The 16,637-nt window shown below is 44.6% G+C and overlaps 1 protein-coding gene and 1 pseudogene across 1 annotated transcript; both read left to right on the top strand.

Annotated features, from left to right (window-relative positions):
* The first annotated feature begins 882 nt into the window (after nt 1-882).
* LOC147460579 (uncharacterized) lies at nt 883-1,652 on the top strand. The gene is made up of 2 exons (XM_086503416.1): nt 883-1,502; nt 1,646-1,652. Exons 1-2 carry the CDS (start codon nt 883-885, stop codon nt 1,650-1,652), a joined length of 627 nt encoding a protein of 208 aa, XP_086359542.1.
* LOC147460578 (uncharacterized) lies at nt 1,649-2,725 on the top strand (annotated as a pseudogene).
* The last annotated feature ends 13,912 nt before the right edge of the window (nt 2,726-16,637 follow it).

Here is a 16,637-nt window from a genome sequence, read left to right as displayed (position 1 = left end):
CAAAACAAAGAAAAATACCCAAACTTGAATGATTCAGCACTCAAGGTAGTATTGGTAATAACAACGATAATACTTACGAGAATAACTGTGGTAATATATGCGTAATGTCCGCGGTAATGTTTGAAGCTGAAGAAAAGTCCTCTCGTCCCCCTCTCTCTTATTTGGCCAGCACATTGTGGACTCTTTCTTTACAAATCGTGGTAAACGACCACGGTAAATGTTATCAAATTCTCATAATGTGTAGATATACCCCACAACAAAATGATATGCTAAGTGGACGATTGTGCACGTGCTTGGTGAACTATATATAAACTAAGTTGGATCAAGACTGTTCAAAAATGTGTTCTTATTGGTTATTCCCTTGAGTAGAAAGGGTATAACTGTGACCGTAGTGTCATGCTTCAGGTGAAGACGACAGTAGTTACTGCTTTTGATAAAATGGAGAGTTGGTATGTTGATATTTAGAGCTAGCCTTGGGATTGATACCAAAGGAGAATATTGTGGCTACAATAAATGCAAGTTCCCAACCATGACAGATTCTAAGTGGATTACACGCATTACATAGTAAATTTAGATAACATTGAGAAATATGTGGCAATTTTTGCATTGTTAGGGTTTAGCGCGCCTCCAAGGGGCCGATCAATTAGTCAGTTAGTCAGAGGTCCTCCTCCTCACTCAAGTGTGTCCTTAAATTATGTTGTCGAGCGTCGGGTGGCCATGTGTGGTTCTCATAATATAGACAACAGCCCCCCTTCTGCGTACTTGTTCACCAAAATGGCCGCCGATTGGTGTCGTGAGAGCAGGGTGGAAACGCTAATTCATGAGGACTGGACATCAGGGGACAGGATCTGCAAGGCGTGTGCGCTCGTCCTGGAGTCGCACATGGTGGATGAGCGGCCAGAGTGGCGTAACTTCGAGGGCGAAGACCCGCGAAACAACGACCGGGTGCGCGTGGGCGGGGACGATCAGGACCCTCTGGCCCCCTCGCGTCTATTAGAAACCCACATACAGCAAGACGGCACTAGGGGCGCCGCCTCCCTGCATCGTACCCAGCAGCTTACAAGGAGGGCGGTCGACGTGAAGGAGTCCCGCGCCCGGCGACACGCCATGACCGCCATAACTGCCCTCACGGAACGCCTCGTCGATCTGCCCACGTCGACCGTCTTGGTGCAGCTGGCCACGCAGCTTTTCCTCGACCACGAGAAGGCGTTGTCAATTCGTTGGCGTGATCAAAGGCAGCGCGAGGCTTTCGCTGGCGCCTGCATTGTCCAAGCTGCCAACGACCTTCCCGGCGTCAACCAACGCAAGGTTGCATCGGTAAGTGAGCACGGGGAGGGCCTCTGGAGTACAATTCTGCACTATAGAATAAAACTGCAGCAGAAAGTGCAAGCTGCAATGCAAGCAGACGTCGGGGGCGGTGCAGTTCGAAATGCTCCGGAGCACAACATTACTACTATCAATGCAGCCGCATGCCGTCCTGAAACCGAGAATAACCTGCGTGGGTCTGTGTTTGTGTGTGTGTGTGTGTGTGTGTGAGAGAGAGAGAGAGAGAGAGAGAGAGAGAGATCACTTGTCAATCATGTACAGCTGTGCTCTTATATGCCGATTCTGCCAATCTATAATGATCTACTACTTGGCTGTGTAGCGCATGAAAAAGGGCGGGGATGAGCTTCAAGGGAACGCAGGCTACGCTGGAGATAGCCAGCGCAATCGAGATGAGGCTGGCGTTGCGCCGCATCCCCAAGGCCCTGCAGGCGGCGAACATGAATGTGATGGCACGCCTTTACGAACCTGTCAGCGGGACGCTGCTGGAGCGCATCTTCGGTGCCTGCAGTGTGACCCAGTCTGTAATGTGGAAAGCCTACAAAGAGCTGTTTCCAGAGCTTGGTAAGATGCTACCTGCATGTGTCCTGCAGGCTGGCCTTGACCTGCGGTCCCTTCTTCCGGACCCCAAGCTTCCCCCTCTAGTTAGTTCAAGCTTCCCGTGTCCCTTCAAGTTTCAAGGTTGGATACTTGCCCATTTTCTCCCGAGATTTTTGAGGTTTATTTTAATTCAGATTTGCTTCAAGGTTTTTGATAACGGCTCTATTCAATGTCTACTTGTACACCTCCTATGGTCTACTTTAAACAAACACCCCCACCCCCCCCCCCCCCCCCCCCCCCCCCCCACACACACACACACACACACACACACACACCCGCTTCTTTTTTTCTTGCGCTACGTGCACACCTTCATCCCCACCTGCATCTGCCCTTTTCCTCTTCCCTTGCGAGCACACCACAGAGATGCAGTAACTGAAACGTCCTCGCCTCAAACTAGGCTTTTCCACCTCGCCTCAAACCACATCCACCTTTCTTGCTCACGTGAGCCTACAGGTGCCATGGTCACCCTGCTGCCCTATTTCAGCAAGCATCTACCCACCTACTGCAAAGAGATTCAGTCCACGTGGGCAGTAGACCAACACACACACACACAGACAGACAGAGAGAGAGACAGAGAGAGAGAGAGAGGGTTAGGAAATGGACTCAAGATACCCCGGGAGCAGATGACATCGGAAATGGGCACTCTTTTAATGCCATGTAATCAGGATGCTCTTAACTGGTGGACTGCTAATACCAAAACATTTGATGAAATGTTGATACCAGATTCTCAAATTCAGATAAAATGCAACAGGATGTGGAAGATTACCCAGAATCAAGACTGGTGGCTGACAAGACTTATTGATGTCTGGATGAACAAGTATCCAATGAGCCACAAAGTTTTTTTGTGACTGAGAGTGATCACAGGGTCTGCCTATAGGGGAAATCTGAGAGAGAGAGAGAGAGAGAGAGAGAGAGAGAGAGAGAGAGAGAGAGAGAGAGAGAGAGAGAGAGAGAGAGAGAGAGAGAGAGAGATAACTACAGGAAAGGATGTATCTCAGATGAGGGACAAGATATTGAGGGCCTTAAATCAGCGAGACAAGTGCTTAAGAAATATGAATCAGAGGTGGCTAGCAAAGCACGATTCCTATGTAGACAACAAGAGCTTAGATATGTGCAGTGCTCCTCCAAACTATTTTTCAAAAAGTTGCAGACGATCTAAGCATACTAGGGAATGCATACACAAGATTGTTAAAGAGGATTGCCACACCATCTCTGACCCTCAGGCAGTCATGCAAGAATGCAAAGAACACTTTGAAAACATTCTGAATAAATAGGTGGATATGTCTTTTGAGAGGCAAGAATCTATTGAGTTAATGCTTTTAATTGTGGATTCATGAATAGAGGAGCATAATGCTTAAATAATGAAAGTTCCATCTGATTAAAAAGAATTGCTTTGGGCCCTCAAAAAGTTGGGGAATGACAAGACCCTAGGGGCATGTGGATTAACAAAGGAATTTGTGATGGTGTTCTGGAATGACCTGAAGTCTCTGATAGTATCAGCAATCAATCAAATATTGCAATCCCAATGTATGGATCTTGTACTGAAACATGGACTCATCAAGTTTTAACCTAAGAAGACATTTCTTGCGCTTTTATTAGAATGGAGACCTATAACTATGATGGGCATTGTGTACAAACGGCTGGCTAAAGAAATTGCAATTATAATTTCACTCTTCTTCAGGAAACATGTGCATGAGGCCGAGGCTAGCTTTATTGGGGATTAGACAACATTTTGACTGTCATGTTGGGAATTGAAGCAAGCAGGAAAACAAATCAAAAAGTAGTGTTAGTGCAACTAGATTTTGCTAAAGCTTTTGACTCAATTATTTGGGATTTTGTGGTTAAGGTCACAACCAAATTGGGGTTAACCTAGGGAAATCTAGTCTAATAGATGTATTAGTAGAAAATTTTCACTCCCGCTGTCGGGGGATATATATGTGTTCGCTAGTGAGCCGCGCATCTGGCTGTGAGAGGTGTGAAAGAGAGAGAACAAGAACAACAGATGCAGCTGACTCTGGCAATCGCAACAATCATCAATTAACTGATTAATGCGTTGAGTACAACTTGATCCTTAGCCAAGGCGGGCTGTTAACAGCACCGGCACTTGGATCATCTTCTAACTACGAGTTTAAGCTCCCACTTTACACGATTAACCAGGCCGTTAACGACACCAGGGCTTAATAAGCTATTGAATCAATCTTCGGAATGATGACGGTGATTTTCTCTGCCGCTGACTGACGCAAAGCGGACCCCGAACCCCGACGGCCTCTAAAACGCCGGGGGCCGAATGGCGCGCCTCGAGCCTGCCACGGTAAAGTAAATAGGGGGCACCACCTAGCTTTGAGTGGCTAGGACACAACCACGATGATATGAACACCGCAAACTTACAAACCGCGCGAGAGAGAGAGAGAGAGAGAGAGAGAGAGAGAGAGAGAGAGAGAGAGAGAGAGAGAACTTGTTCGTCTCCTCGAGCTCTTCGATTTGAGTTCTAGGTTTGCGTCAATCGGAGTTCGCAGCAGAAAGTTATGCTGTTTTTACTGCAATTGAGCTTGACGCAGCTTTCTTCGTCCTACTTCTTCGTGAAGCGTCCGTGATCGTTTTTCTTATTTTGGCGTTAGCTTTTTTGAGAAGATTTAGCTTTTTGCTATTCAAATTGTGGCCGTCAATCTTGCGTCTCACGCCACTCTATTTTGAGGACTCTTTTATTATTAACGTCTCCTTTACCTTGCCCTTTTTGGGTGACGTCTCTTCCTTCTTACGTTTATCGTTGACAGAACGCAGTCCTCATATCTCTCTCATTCTCAATTGCGGCCTTCACCATATATGGTGTGCAAATTCTGCGATCTTATCTTATACGTCTTCTCGCAACAAGATATGGCTATGAATATTCTCGTCAACGGCTTTCCTTCTGGCCAGCGTTCTGTTCCTCCTTTCCAAGGTCAATGCTTTCCAGGCTGGAAAGCAAAGATGTTGTTAATTCTTGAAGGCGATGAACTCTCCGATGTTGTTCTTGGAAATCGTGTTTGTCCGCCTCAGCCTGTTGATACGGATAATGATAACGTGCTTATCACTGAAGGACCTATATTTGAAGATTGGAATGTTGCCTATACGGATTGGCAACGATGTGATAAAGCAGCTCGTCGGTATATTCTTTCTGCTCTTACTGATTCCCTTTTGCTTGATATGTACGAACTGCCTACTTCCCACGACGTATGGAAGTACCTTATTGCAAACTTTCAGAAGAAATCTGTCACAGAAATACTTTATTTGAGAGGGTTGCTTAACAAGTTACAATATGAAGTTGGTACTGCCATGACGGGACATATTGAATCTTTCAAATCTATTATTAATCAACTTGCTGCTGCCGGTGATCCTGTTCCACAAAAGCAACTGATTACACTTCTCCTTGATACGGTGAAGGACTCTTCTTATGATAACATTGTTACTATTCTCTCTAATAAAGATGGTCTTGATTTCGACCAAGCCTGCATGTCTTTAATTGAATACTGTCAACGTCAAGAACGTCGTAATTCTAGTCATGATACAGCTATGATTTCACACGAGGAGACTGAGTCACAACAGATGGAACGGGCTTTTTATGCTCGAAGGCGTCCTTTTCAACGAGGAAACCGCAGAGGTGGCCGTCGCGGTAATATTTTCTCTCGTCTCAAATTTCCTAATAAGCAATGTTCTTACTGCAACAGAAATGGCCATACTGAAGATGATTGTTGGGCACGTCAATATAATGAAGAACGCAATATTACCACAAAACAACCACGTTTATCTAGAGACTCTTCTTCTTCTTCTTGTGAATATTGTGGACGATCTGATCATCCCACTCATATGTGCTATAAGCGTCGATTCGACACAGATCGGAATAGAGCATATGCTACTGAACATCGAAACAACATTGTACCAGAAACAAGCTGCGTTCTATGTTCAGTTGCTCCAGACAGAATACTTCATGTACGCGATGGATCACTTTTTATTGTCGATTCTGGTGCTACAGGAAATATGACATATCCACTGCCAGTTCAACGTGTTGTTTATCTTGCTGATGATACTACTTGTCAAGTAAAGGGTATTGGAGACTTATATCTTGGTACCTTATCTTCTTCCACTCGAATTTTGCGAGGAGTATTACATATACCAGATCTTCAACGTAATCTTCTTTCAGTTGCTAGACTTGTTGATCTTGGTCTGTTTGTTGGATTTGATCATACCAAATGCCGAATTGAGAAAGATGGACAGACTATAGCCACTGCTCCTCGAAATGGTAATTTGTTTGAACTCTCTCTCAACGATGCTGTAGCAAATGTTGTCACTGCTCCAGGTGATCATGATTGCAAAGTATGGCATCACCGTTTTGTTCATGCTGATTTCTCAAAACTCCTTGATCTTCAACGTCGTGATCTTGTTCATGGCATGGATCTTAAAGCCCATCCTCATATGGGAATTTGTGAATTTTGTGCTCTTGGGAAACACAATCGCAAACCCTTTCCTCTTTCAAATACAACTCATTCTCATGACATATTGGATCTTGTTCATACTGATATATGTGGACCTCTACCGTCTTCGAGATCACAATATCGCTACTTCATTACTTTCATTGATGATTTCTCAAGGTATACGACTGTATTTCTACTTAGACAAAAATCTGAAGCCTTATCTGTTTTCAAACAATTTCACAAGGCTGCGGAACTTCAAACTGGTCGTCGCCTTAAGAAGCTTCGTAGTGACAATGGAGGCGAATATGTTTCTCGAGAGTTTGTGAGTTACTGTGCTGACAGTGGAATTCATCATGAACACACTATTCCATATTCGCCTCAACAGAACGGTGTTGCTGAACGAAAGAATCGCACTATTCTCAATGCTGTAAGATGTATGCTGATTCATTCTGGCTTATCTCGTGTTTTCTGGGCTGAAGCTACTTTGACAGCAACATTTATTCAGAATCATCTTCCTACTACTGCACCCTCTGGTAAGATACCCATCACAGCATGGACAGGTGACATTCCTTCTGTATCTCATTTTCGAACCTTTGGATGTATTGCTTATATTCATGTTCCCAAAGAAACATGAACAAAGCTTGATGCTCCTGGTCTTAAAGTTATTTTTATTGGATATTCTGACACTTCCAAAGGCTACAAATTCTATGACCCTTCCTCCAAGAAAGTAATTGTGAATCGTGATGCTACTTTTAACGAACAGCTTATGGGAGGCTCATGGTCCATGGATGATTCTGATGATACTAAATCATTGCTTCAAGCTTTTCCATTTCTTTCAGAAGATGAAACTCTTCCTATAGAGCAACTTTCCTCTTCACAACCATCCATTCCGAATGTCGCCAATGATGATATTGATATTTTTGTTGATCTGCCTATTGATTTTGAACATGGCTCATGTCATGTTTATGATGACGATATTGCTGATAATGCCTTTTCTACTTCTGAAGATCCCATTACTTATGATGAAGCTATCTCTTCACCACAAAAGGATCAATGGCAAGAGGCTATGGAAGCAGAGTACGATTCTCTTATCTCTAAAGGTACATGGATACTAACTGAATTACCTCCTGGTCGTACAGCTATTAAATGTAAGTGGGTGTATAAGACAAAAGTAAAAGCAGATGGATCTTTTGACAAGTTCAAGGCACGTTTAGTTGCAAAAGGTTATTCCCAAGTAGCTGGTGTTGATTATCAAGAGACTTTTTCACTAGTTGTTTGCATTACAAGTGTTTGAGTTTTATTGGCATTTGCTGTTCAATTTGATTTAGAAGCTCATCAAATGGATGTGCGAACTGCTTTTCTTAATGGTGACTTGGAAGAGGAAATTTATATGGAACAACCAGAAGGGTTTGTTATTCCAGGTAAAGAAGACCTTGTTGCTCAACTCCATAAGGCATTATATGGTCTCAAACAAGCTTCGCGAGCCTGGTATACAAAATTTGATCTTTTTCTCACCTCTAAAGGATTCATCTCTTGCTCGTCAGACCCCAACTTATACATAAAACTCCAAGGTAGCAGTTTTGTGATTCTTGCTCTTTATGTGGATGATACCATCCTTGTTTCCAATGATTTGGGATTTCTTCAGCAAGTGAAAAGTTTATTGTCTTCTGCATTTGATATGGTGGATCTTGGAGAGATTCACTCGTGTCTTGGCATTCAAATCCAACGGAACCGTAAAAAAGGTATTTTATTCCTTCGACAGTCAAAGTTTATTGCAGATACTATTCAAAAATTTGGTATGGAATCTGCACATTCAGCCAACACACCTTGTCTTGCAAGCTCTACGAAGAACACTTCTGACAATGGCGGTCAACTTGTCACAAATCAACCTTATGCTAACTTGATTGGATGTCTTCAGTTTGTTGGCATGAACACTCGTCCTGATATTCTGTTTGCTGCTAATTATCTTGGACAACATCTTGCATGTCCTTCTCTTAAGCATTGGTCTGCTGCAAAGCGTGTGTTGAAATACTTGAAAGGCACTACAAATTTTGGTTTAGTCTATCAACGACAACTCACATCGGATTCTATGCAATCTCTTTCTCTTTTGGGTTACACAGATGCAGACTGGGCAAGCTCACATTTATCTATGCGATCTACTAGTGGAAATTGCTTCTTTTTAAATGGTTGTCTTGTTTCTTGGACTAGCAAGAAACAACGTTGTGTTGTAGTTTCTACGACTGAGTCAAAATATGTTGCGGCATCACTTGCAGCTCGTGAGTTGATTTGGCTACGACAAATGCTGGTTGATATTGGTCACTCTCCTCTTTCTAGCACACCCTTGCGGTGTGACAACCAAAGTGCTATTAGTCTTGCAAAAGACTATGTTCAACATAATAAGTCAAAGCACATTGCTGTCCATTATCATTATGTCAGGTATGAAGTACGCAAAGGAACCATTATGGTTGAACACTGTCCAAGTGACCAGATGATTGCAGACATTTTGACCAAAGGCCTCAACGAGTCACGTTTCATCCTCTTGCGCTCGGAGCTTGGAGTTGCTTCGACCTCACTCTTTCTAGATTAGCTTCTTTACTATTGTAATAGCTTTGTACATATGACATTGTAATCTTTTAGGTACCATGCACTATGCGCACTCCACATTTGCACATTGTGATCTCTAAGTCACTTGAATATTTGTACATAGATGCACAATTCACTTTCACATCATCATCGCTGGTTCATATTTTCACATTGTATAGGGGCTTGGGTTTTTCCCTTGAACTCCCCAAGGGTTTTTTCATCCAAAGCTAGAGACCTTTGTTTGAGTGGGGGTGTTGGAGCTATATATGGCTCACTCTACTCAACTTGGTCTCACCTATATATTTGTATCTTGTCCTCAATATGAATCAGTCTTTGGGAGCGTATATGGTGTGTCTCTTGTCTCGTCTCTCTCTCTTTCTCTCTACATCTCAACAGTCATAGCGTTTCTTGATGATGAATGGCCCTTCCCATCTGGGTTGAAATTTCTTATCCTTCCTAGTGTCAAATATGTTGTCGTATCGCAGTACTTATAGCATGCCTTTTTCCAGTCCTTTTTCTTTAAGCCCTTGATTGAAAGTGAGCCGACGTCGTTCTACCTGTGTCGCATAGTGATTGATTGCTTCTTCCCTATCCAGTTGGAGTCTCTCCAAATCCAAGATGTGGTTTCAGAGGTTTACAATTGGACGATGTGTCTGGCTAGCCAAAACTCGTAAGCTGGATATTTGTACCTCAATGGGTAGAATTGCCTCCTTCCCATAAACTAGATGGAAAGGAGTGAAACCTAGTGATGTTCGGAACGTTGTTCTGTAGGCCCAAAGAGCTGCCATGAGATGTTTATCCCAGTCCCCTGTGTGGTTGTTCACCTGTTTTGTGATGATTTTGCAAATCATTCCATTTACCTTCTCTAGCAGACCATTGCATTGTGGGTAGTATGGTGTGGAATGCCGATGTGTGATGCCTAACTTCTTCATCAGTTCTCCCACCAAATCACCTCTGAATCCTGGTCCTCTATCTAATATTATTTCAAGAGGAGTGCCAAAACGGCAAATGATATGCTCAAAAATGAACTTTGCCACCTCTTGGGCTGTAATGCGGGTGGTGGCCTTTGCCTTTGCCCATCGAGTCATGTAGTCTACACCCACTATGATGTACAGTTTACCTGATTGGTCCCTTGGTAAAGGACCGATTGCATCTATTCCCCACTTGACAAGCCTTACATGTTTTACACCAATGGTGTACATCCCTGTTCAAACTAGGCCAAAAGTATCCTGCCTGTAGAATCTTCCTACTGGTGATATCTAGAGCAAAACGACCGCCGCAGATGCCGTCATGGAAACTTGAAATTACCTCTGTGATTTCACTAGATCTTGGCACCCGCCTGAGAATTTGATCTTTGCCCTTACAATACAAGTGGTCGTCTATAAGGCGGTACCTAGTAGCCTTCCTTACCAGCCATTGGTTTTGGCCTTTGGTGTGTCCTACTGGACATTCTCCTGTATCTAGAAAACTGATGATATCAGGCATAGCATCACTACCTTGGAAGAGGGGTAGTTTTAATTTGATTGCTCCTACGGGAATGTCTTGTATTCTTTCTTTAGCTAGTGCATCTGCCTCTTGATTTTTTTCTCTGGGCACATGGAAGAGTTTCACTGCTTCAAACTTCTTTAGAAGGTCCTTAACTTGGAGAAGTTGACCAAGTAAAACCTGATTTTTGCACTCCCAGGTGCCATTTATCTGCCTTATCAAAAGCAAAGCGTCGCCGAACACATTTAGGCGCTGAATTCTTTGTGAAATACATTGTTCCAACCCAAGGATTAGGGATGCATATTCTGCTTCATTGTTGGAGTGGGAGTGTAATATGCCCCATGGAGAATACTCTTTCTTGCTGTTCATTGAAAATGACCATGCCTGCTGCAGACTGATCCATTGTTCTCTTGTATGCTCCGTCAAAGAAAAGAGAGTGAGCTCTCTCTAGCTTAGGACTCTCTATCGTTGGTGTTCCTTCCTTTGCTTCCGTGTTGACCTTCAGCTTATTCTCATAATGGCGATGAGTGAGAATTCCCGCTAAACTAGCCCTGGTGGAGTTTTCTACTTTCATGGTGTAGTCAAACTCTTGTAGTCTAATTAACCACTTTGAGATCCTAGATGAGACATCCATTTGTCGCATTACATATGGGAAAACCTCCTCCATTGGCAGGATTACAAAGGGTCTAGGCAAGAGATAGGATCGGAACTTTGTGGTTGCAAACATTAGTGCCAGAACCATGTGTTCTAGTTTGGTAAATCCTTTTTCTGATGGGGTCATGACCCAACTAGAGAAGTAAATAGGGCGTATGAAAGAAGTTTTGGGGTCCCTTTGCATTAGTACTGCTCCTAGTGTATCATTTCCCACACTAGGGTTCACATAAAATGGCTCGTCCCACTTAGGAGGTGAAATAGTGGGAAGCTTAGCTAGGATTTGCTTCACCTCAGTAAACTGCTGCTCAGTCGTTCTCTTCACTCCATGAGAAGACATCCCTCTGGGTGAGTTGTTGTAGGGGAAGGACCACTTGAGATAGCAGGTGAATGAACCTGCTTAAGTATCTTACCTTCTGAAGGAAAGAAACCAGCTGCTTGGCAGTGGTGGGTGATGATAAAGATACTAGAGCCTGAATCTTGCTCAGGTCAGCCTCTATTTCTTTTGCTGAAATTACATGACCAAGGAGAGTGACTTTGCTCTCACCAATGTGACACTTTTCCACGTTGAGTTGGCCACCCAAGGTTTGCAGCCTGGTTAAGCCATCATAGAATTTTCTTAAATGAAGGGCTTGTGAGCTATAAATGCAAAAATCATCTATGAAAACCCGTATTGATGTTCCAAAGTAGGGTTGGAAAACAAAAGTCACATAGCGTTGAAACGTGGCCGGGGCGTTAGTGAGGCCAAACGGCATCACTCTGTAGGCAAAACATCCCGAAGATGTGATGAAGGTTGTCTTCTTCTGATCCTCCTCCGCAATGCTAAGTAGCCATCGCATACTGTGTAGCATTCGTGACCTGCCACTTCATTGAGTATTTCATCCTGGAATGGGAGGGGAAAGTGGTCCCTCTTCGTGGCTGCATTGAGAGGTTTATAACCCACACAGCCTCTCCACTTACCATTTTTTTTTGTGTGACTACTACTGGGGAGACCCATTCTAAGTCTTCGACAGGATAGATGAAACCTGCTTGTAGCAAACTTCTCACTTCTTTAAGCAATGCCTCTTTCTTGTTGGATTACTCCAAGTCTTCTGAGCTTTTGTACTACGGATTTACTGCCTTCCTTGAGCTTTATGTGGTGTTGTACTACTGTAATTCGTGTGATCTTATCATAGCCATCAATGAACAAAATAGTGAAGTTACCTAACATGGATACGTACTCCTTCCTTTCTTCATTGGTTAACTCATTTGAGAGCATTTTTTGTAGCTTACCTGCATCCTCCAAGGACTGCATACCTGATGATCCCTCTTGGTTTGCCAAGGTTGCTTCAGATTTTGTTAATCTATTTGGGTCTTTAAGAATGACTCCCATTACTTCGATGCTCCTGTCACTTCCGTCGGTGGTGGTCGTCTCTTCTCCTGAGGTAGACGAGTACTCGCTGGTGGACTTGTCTTCTGAAGCCTCCAAGATCATGTTGCGTTGTTTTCAAGTCCTCATGTCGTAGAATATGGACTTCCCTTTAGCATCCTTCATCTGGATCATCCCGGTGCTCCAGTCTTGTTTAGCTTCCATAGCCATAAGCCAAGGCCTTCCAAGAATGATGGGGTAGCTCTCCCCTTTGTGTGGCATGACGAAGATGTCTACCTCCACTTCTGTATTGAATGCTTTTACTTTGACCGCATTTACAATGACTACGCATTTCACTCTTACACTGTTTGCCATCTTGGCTCAGCAAGGTGCCGGCCTACTTACCTCTAGACCTAGATGGTGCATCATCTTTTCACTCATGACGCATATTTGCGCGCCACCATCTATGTAGACATTTGAAATCCATTGCCCCTTGCTGTGAGCGTCCATGGTTGGCAGGATGTCGTCGAGATCCCTCCCAGAGATAGCCCCAGCTATCCTGGGTCTTGATTCCTGGTACTTACCATTTTCGTCCATTTCCTCCTCATTCTGGGTGCAAGGTGGAGTAATTGGGGCCAAGTTATCTTCGGGCCCTGCATTAACACATCCTAAACTAAGTCATAGGGTTTTTCATACTCACCTAGTGAGAAGTCCACGATGTCTATCTTCCGCCGTGGTTTAGCTGCTTGCTTGCTAGACTCGGCCTTCCCTTTCATCTTCTCTTCTCTTTGAGATGCCTCCTCATGCCTCGCACGCTTCACTCCCATAGCATCCACTTCTTCTACCTTTGCCTTTCCTTTGTGCTTCTCTCGAGCTGATTCTTCTACCTTCGCCTTCCCTTTAGCCTCCAAGCTAATAACACTCACCGCTTGGTTCATAGCACGTGGTGGGGGTAGTGGCGGAATGAGAGGTTGGGGTGGTGGTTGCTGTTGTACAGGTGGTCGAAGGATTTGGACCAGTGGGATTGGTCCTGGCTGCCTAGGTGGTGGTGGTCTTGCTCTTGGCGGAGAGATCTGACTCTGTCTCACCCCTCTATTGAAATTCTGCCTCCTCGGGTGTGGGCAATAGTACATTCTATGGCCATCTTCCTCGCAGTTGTAATTGTGGTACTATGGGTTCTGCCTTCATTGTCCCCTTCCTTGTTCTGGGTTTCTGCCAATTGCATGCCCTTGCTGCACTAGATGCACAGATAAACTCTCTAGTTGGGTGGTGATGCGACTCAGCAGGTCTTGCTGTTCTTCTGATGCCTTTTGTGGTTGGACTCTATGATTGGCTGTTGCAGCGGTTGGTCGGGCCAAGCTCGCTTCCTCTGACTCGTTCACTCTTGCTTGTATGCGCAGCTTCTTGTCTTTAAGGCGGGCTACTTCCACTGCCAACTCATATGTTGCAGGAAACCTTCCCTTCACCTTCTCTCTAAGCGGCGACCATAGACCAACAATGAAACGGTCCTTCTTTAGGAAATTAGGCGCTCCTTTGCCTTCCTCCAGTGTGGCAACCCATCTCTCCCATAAGTCCAGAAACTTTTACTCGTAGGTGGCATACTCCAGCGAGCCTCCTTGATTTAATTCTATCAGTAGCTGCCATAGCTTCTCTGAGGTTGTGCCTCCACCAAACCTCTTTACAAAAGCAGCCCTTAACACATCCCATGCATTGTTGGTAGCCTGGGGCAATGAATTATACCAAGACTTTTCCTCTACTTTCATCAGTAGAGGAAAAATTCTAAGTCGTGAAACGTCATCATCTTTGTTGGAGACGACACAAGCAATGTTGAAATCATCCAAAAAGTCGATGGTGAGATCCTCTCCCTTCTTTCCACTGAACATGGGGAAAGAAACACTTGCCATGGTGGTGACTCAGGAAATTACAAACCTTTTTTTTCTTTTTTCTTTTCTTTTACATCAACAGTAGCGGCTCATAGCGGCTTTTTACAGGGGTGGATGGATAGGTTAAAACAGGATAAAAATAGAGACATTAAAGGAATGATGGTAATCTAATATGGGGAGAATGATAGGGTTCGGGGAATTGAGGATTTCTCCTAGTACCACCGCACCAAATAGGTATACGATCTTCTCTTGGTAGAAGACTTTTCTATCTACATAGATATTTACATGCATATGCTGCAAGAATCTAAATGGGAATGTCGTCGGCCCATTTTTCATCATGCACAGAGGGTGGAATACTTACTTATACTCTTACCGTGCCAGTGTTGATGAGTCGACACATCCACAAGAGGTGTCGCCTTTCATGGGCTCTACCTTTCCTTCGTTGCTCAGCACGTACAGGGTGATGGCGACGCATCTGACCACTCCGAGCCTTTTGGCTAACAGCAATTGCAAGTAATTTCCGTAATCGGCATGTTGCATGAATTCTACTCCATTCAGTTGCAGCTCATCTCCAGCCCACTGGGTTTCTCCCATGGTAGAGAGCTTCTTCAGAATAAGTTGTACAGGGAGAGGAGGAAGGTCCTCCACTCACTTCCCAAAACAGTGAGAGCAGTAGCCGAACCACTCTTCTCTAGGACATGGGAATCTTCTTACCACTTCTTCTTCTGGATTGTCGAAGTGGATTGGTAGCACTCGCATGCGTTGAGCAAATCGGTAGGCGACCTTCCGCCACTTAGCTTCGGATGACTTCTTCCTTGACAAAGTGGATACAACCCGGCTTTCTGAGCTTGAAGCACTTGCTTGGCCAGATGCTTCTCCCTTCGGGGTCATGTGTTTCCAGACTAGCCTATCTTCTCCTTGCCTTTGGCTCAAGCAGCCCTTTTAGGCCACTTTGGAGTTATATCCTTGACTGCAGTTTCTTTAGGGAAAAGAGGTCTCACCGTTTGCTTTCCTTCCTTGACGTGAATGATTTCTCGCGATGAATGTCGATGTAGATGACTTCAGCCCCTTCGCTGCCTTTGTTGCTAGCACTCGTTGACAGTGTGCCTTGGTTGACAACAGTGATGGCACTTCACCAATCTCCCACCTGATGCTTTCGATTTATAGTTAGAACAAGCAACACGAGATGGAGAATTTACCTCTTGAATGTTGATGACACTACAGCCTAGCAGTAGCACATCAATGAAGGCGGCTAGGGCCTCCTTTGTCTCCTCTTCTTCCGTCCTCTAGTTAGAAAATTCCTTCAGCCACTCGTCCATGATTGATAGTGGGCGTCACTTTCAGCATTGTAAACTAAAGGGTCTTAGAAAAGCCTTCCTCCGTGGGGGCACCAAATGACGGACGCAAAGCGGACCCCGAACCCCGACGGCTTCTAAAACGCCGGGGGCCGAATGGCGCGCCTCGACCCTGCCACGGTAAAGTGAACAAGGGGCACCACCTAGCTTTGAGTGGCTAGGACACAAAACCATGATGATATGAACACCACAAACTTACACACCGAAGGAAGAGAGAGAGAGAGAGAGAGAGAGAGAGAGAGAGAGAGAGAGAGAGAGAGAGAGAGAGAGAGAGAGAGAGATATTCGGGGGTGTGAGGGTGAATTATTTCTGAAATATTTACAAAGTGGCATGCCGTTGTGGTAGAGAGGTAGGGAGAGGAAGTGGTGCAACCTACTTGGTGCGTTCTCTAAGACGACTCAACGATTGTGAATACTTACTACCAAGAGCATGCATGTGTGTGTGTGCATCAACCATTGGAGTCGAGAGATGGATGTGGTTCCCTTCGCATGGTGCAATTCCCAAGGCAAACCCAACACACAATCCCCCTCCCCGTGATGATGATAGTGTCAATCCTTCCCACTACACTCTACCAAATGCTTGGCTCCTTATGAATGCCCCCCCCCCCCCCCCCCCCAATAGTGACCTCTCAGTGCCAATTTATAGGTGTTGGTTGCTTGGATTATGGTAATCCCAGTGTGGTTAGGGTAAGCTTAATCGGGGAGACAAAGCAAGTGGTGGGCCCGGTGTGGTTGACCCTTGCTTTGTTTTTGGGAGGTTATTAAAAGATGGGAATCTCTAGGTGGGCCTTTGTGACCATCACCTAGAGAGAGGATATTTACAAAAATGGAAATTTACAATGGCTTGGGTAAAAACTGAAGATAATGATGAAAATAACCTATAAATTACTGGGATGGCATCGTGGTTGCGTGTTGCCGACGAATGGTGTGCTGCCGGTGGTCGGTGTCGAGCGTACTTCTTT

Source organism: Adiantum capillus-veneris, chromosome 3, assembly GCF_014529385.1.
Source record: "Adiantum capillus-veneris isolate H3 chromosome 3, ASM1452938v2, whole genome shotgun sequence".
Taxonomy (NCBI): domain Eukaryota; kingdom Viridiplantae; phylum Streptophyta; class Polypodiopsida; order Polypodiales; family Pteridaceae; genus Adiantum; species Adiantum capillus-veneris.
The sequence above is the reverse complement of the archived record's forward strand: the minus strand, read 5'-3'. Positions and strand labels throughout refer to the sequence as shown.

What these genes read in the sequence shown, in the direction of transcription:
- LOC147460579 (XM_086503416.1), top strand. Translation starts at nt 883, where the DNA reads ATGGTGGATGAGCGGCCAGAGTGGCGTAACTTCGAGGGCGAAGACCCG.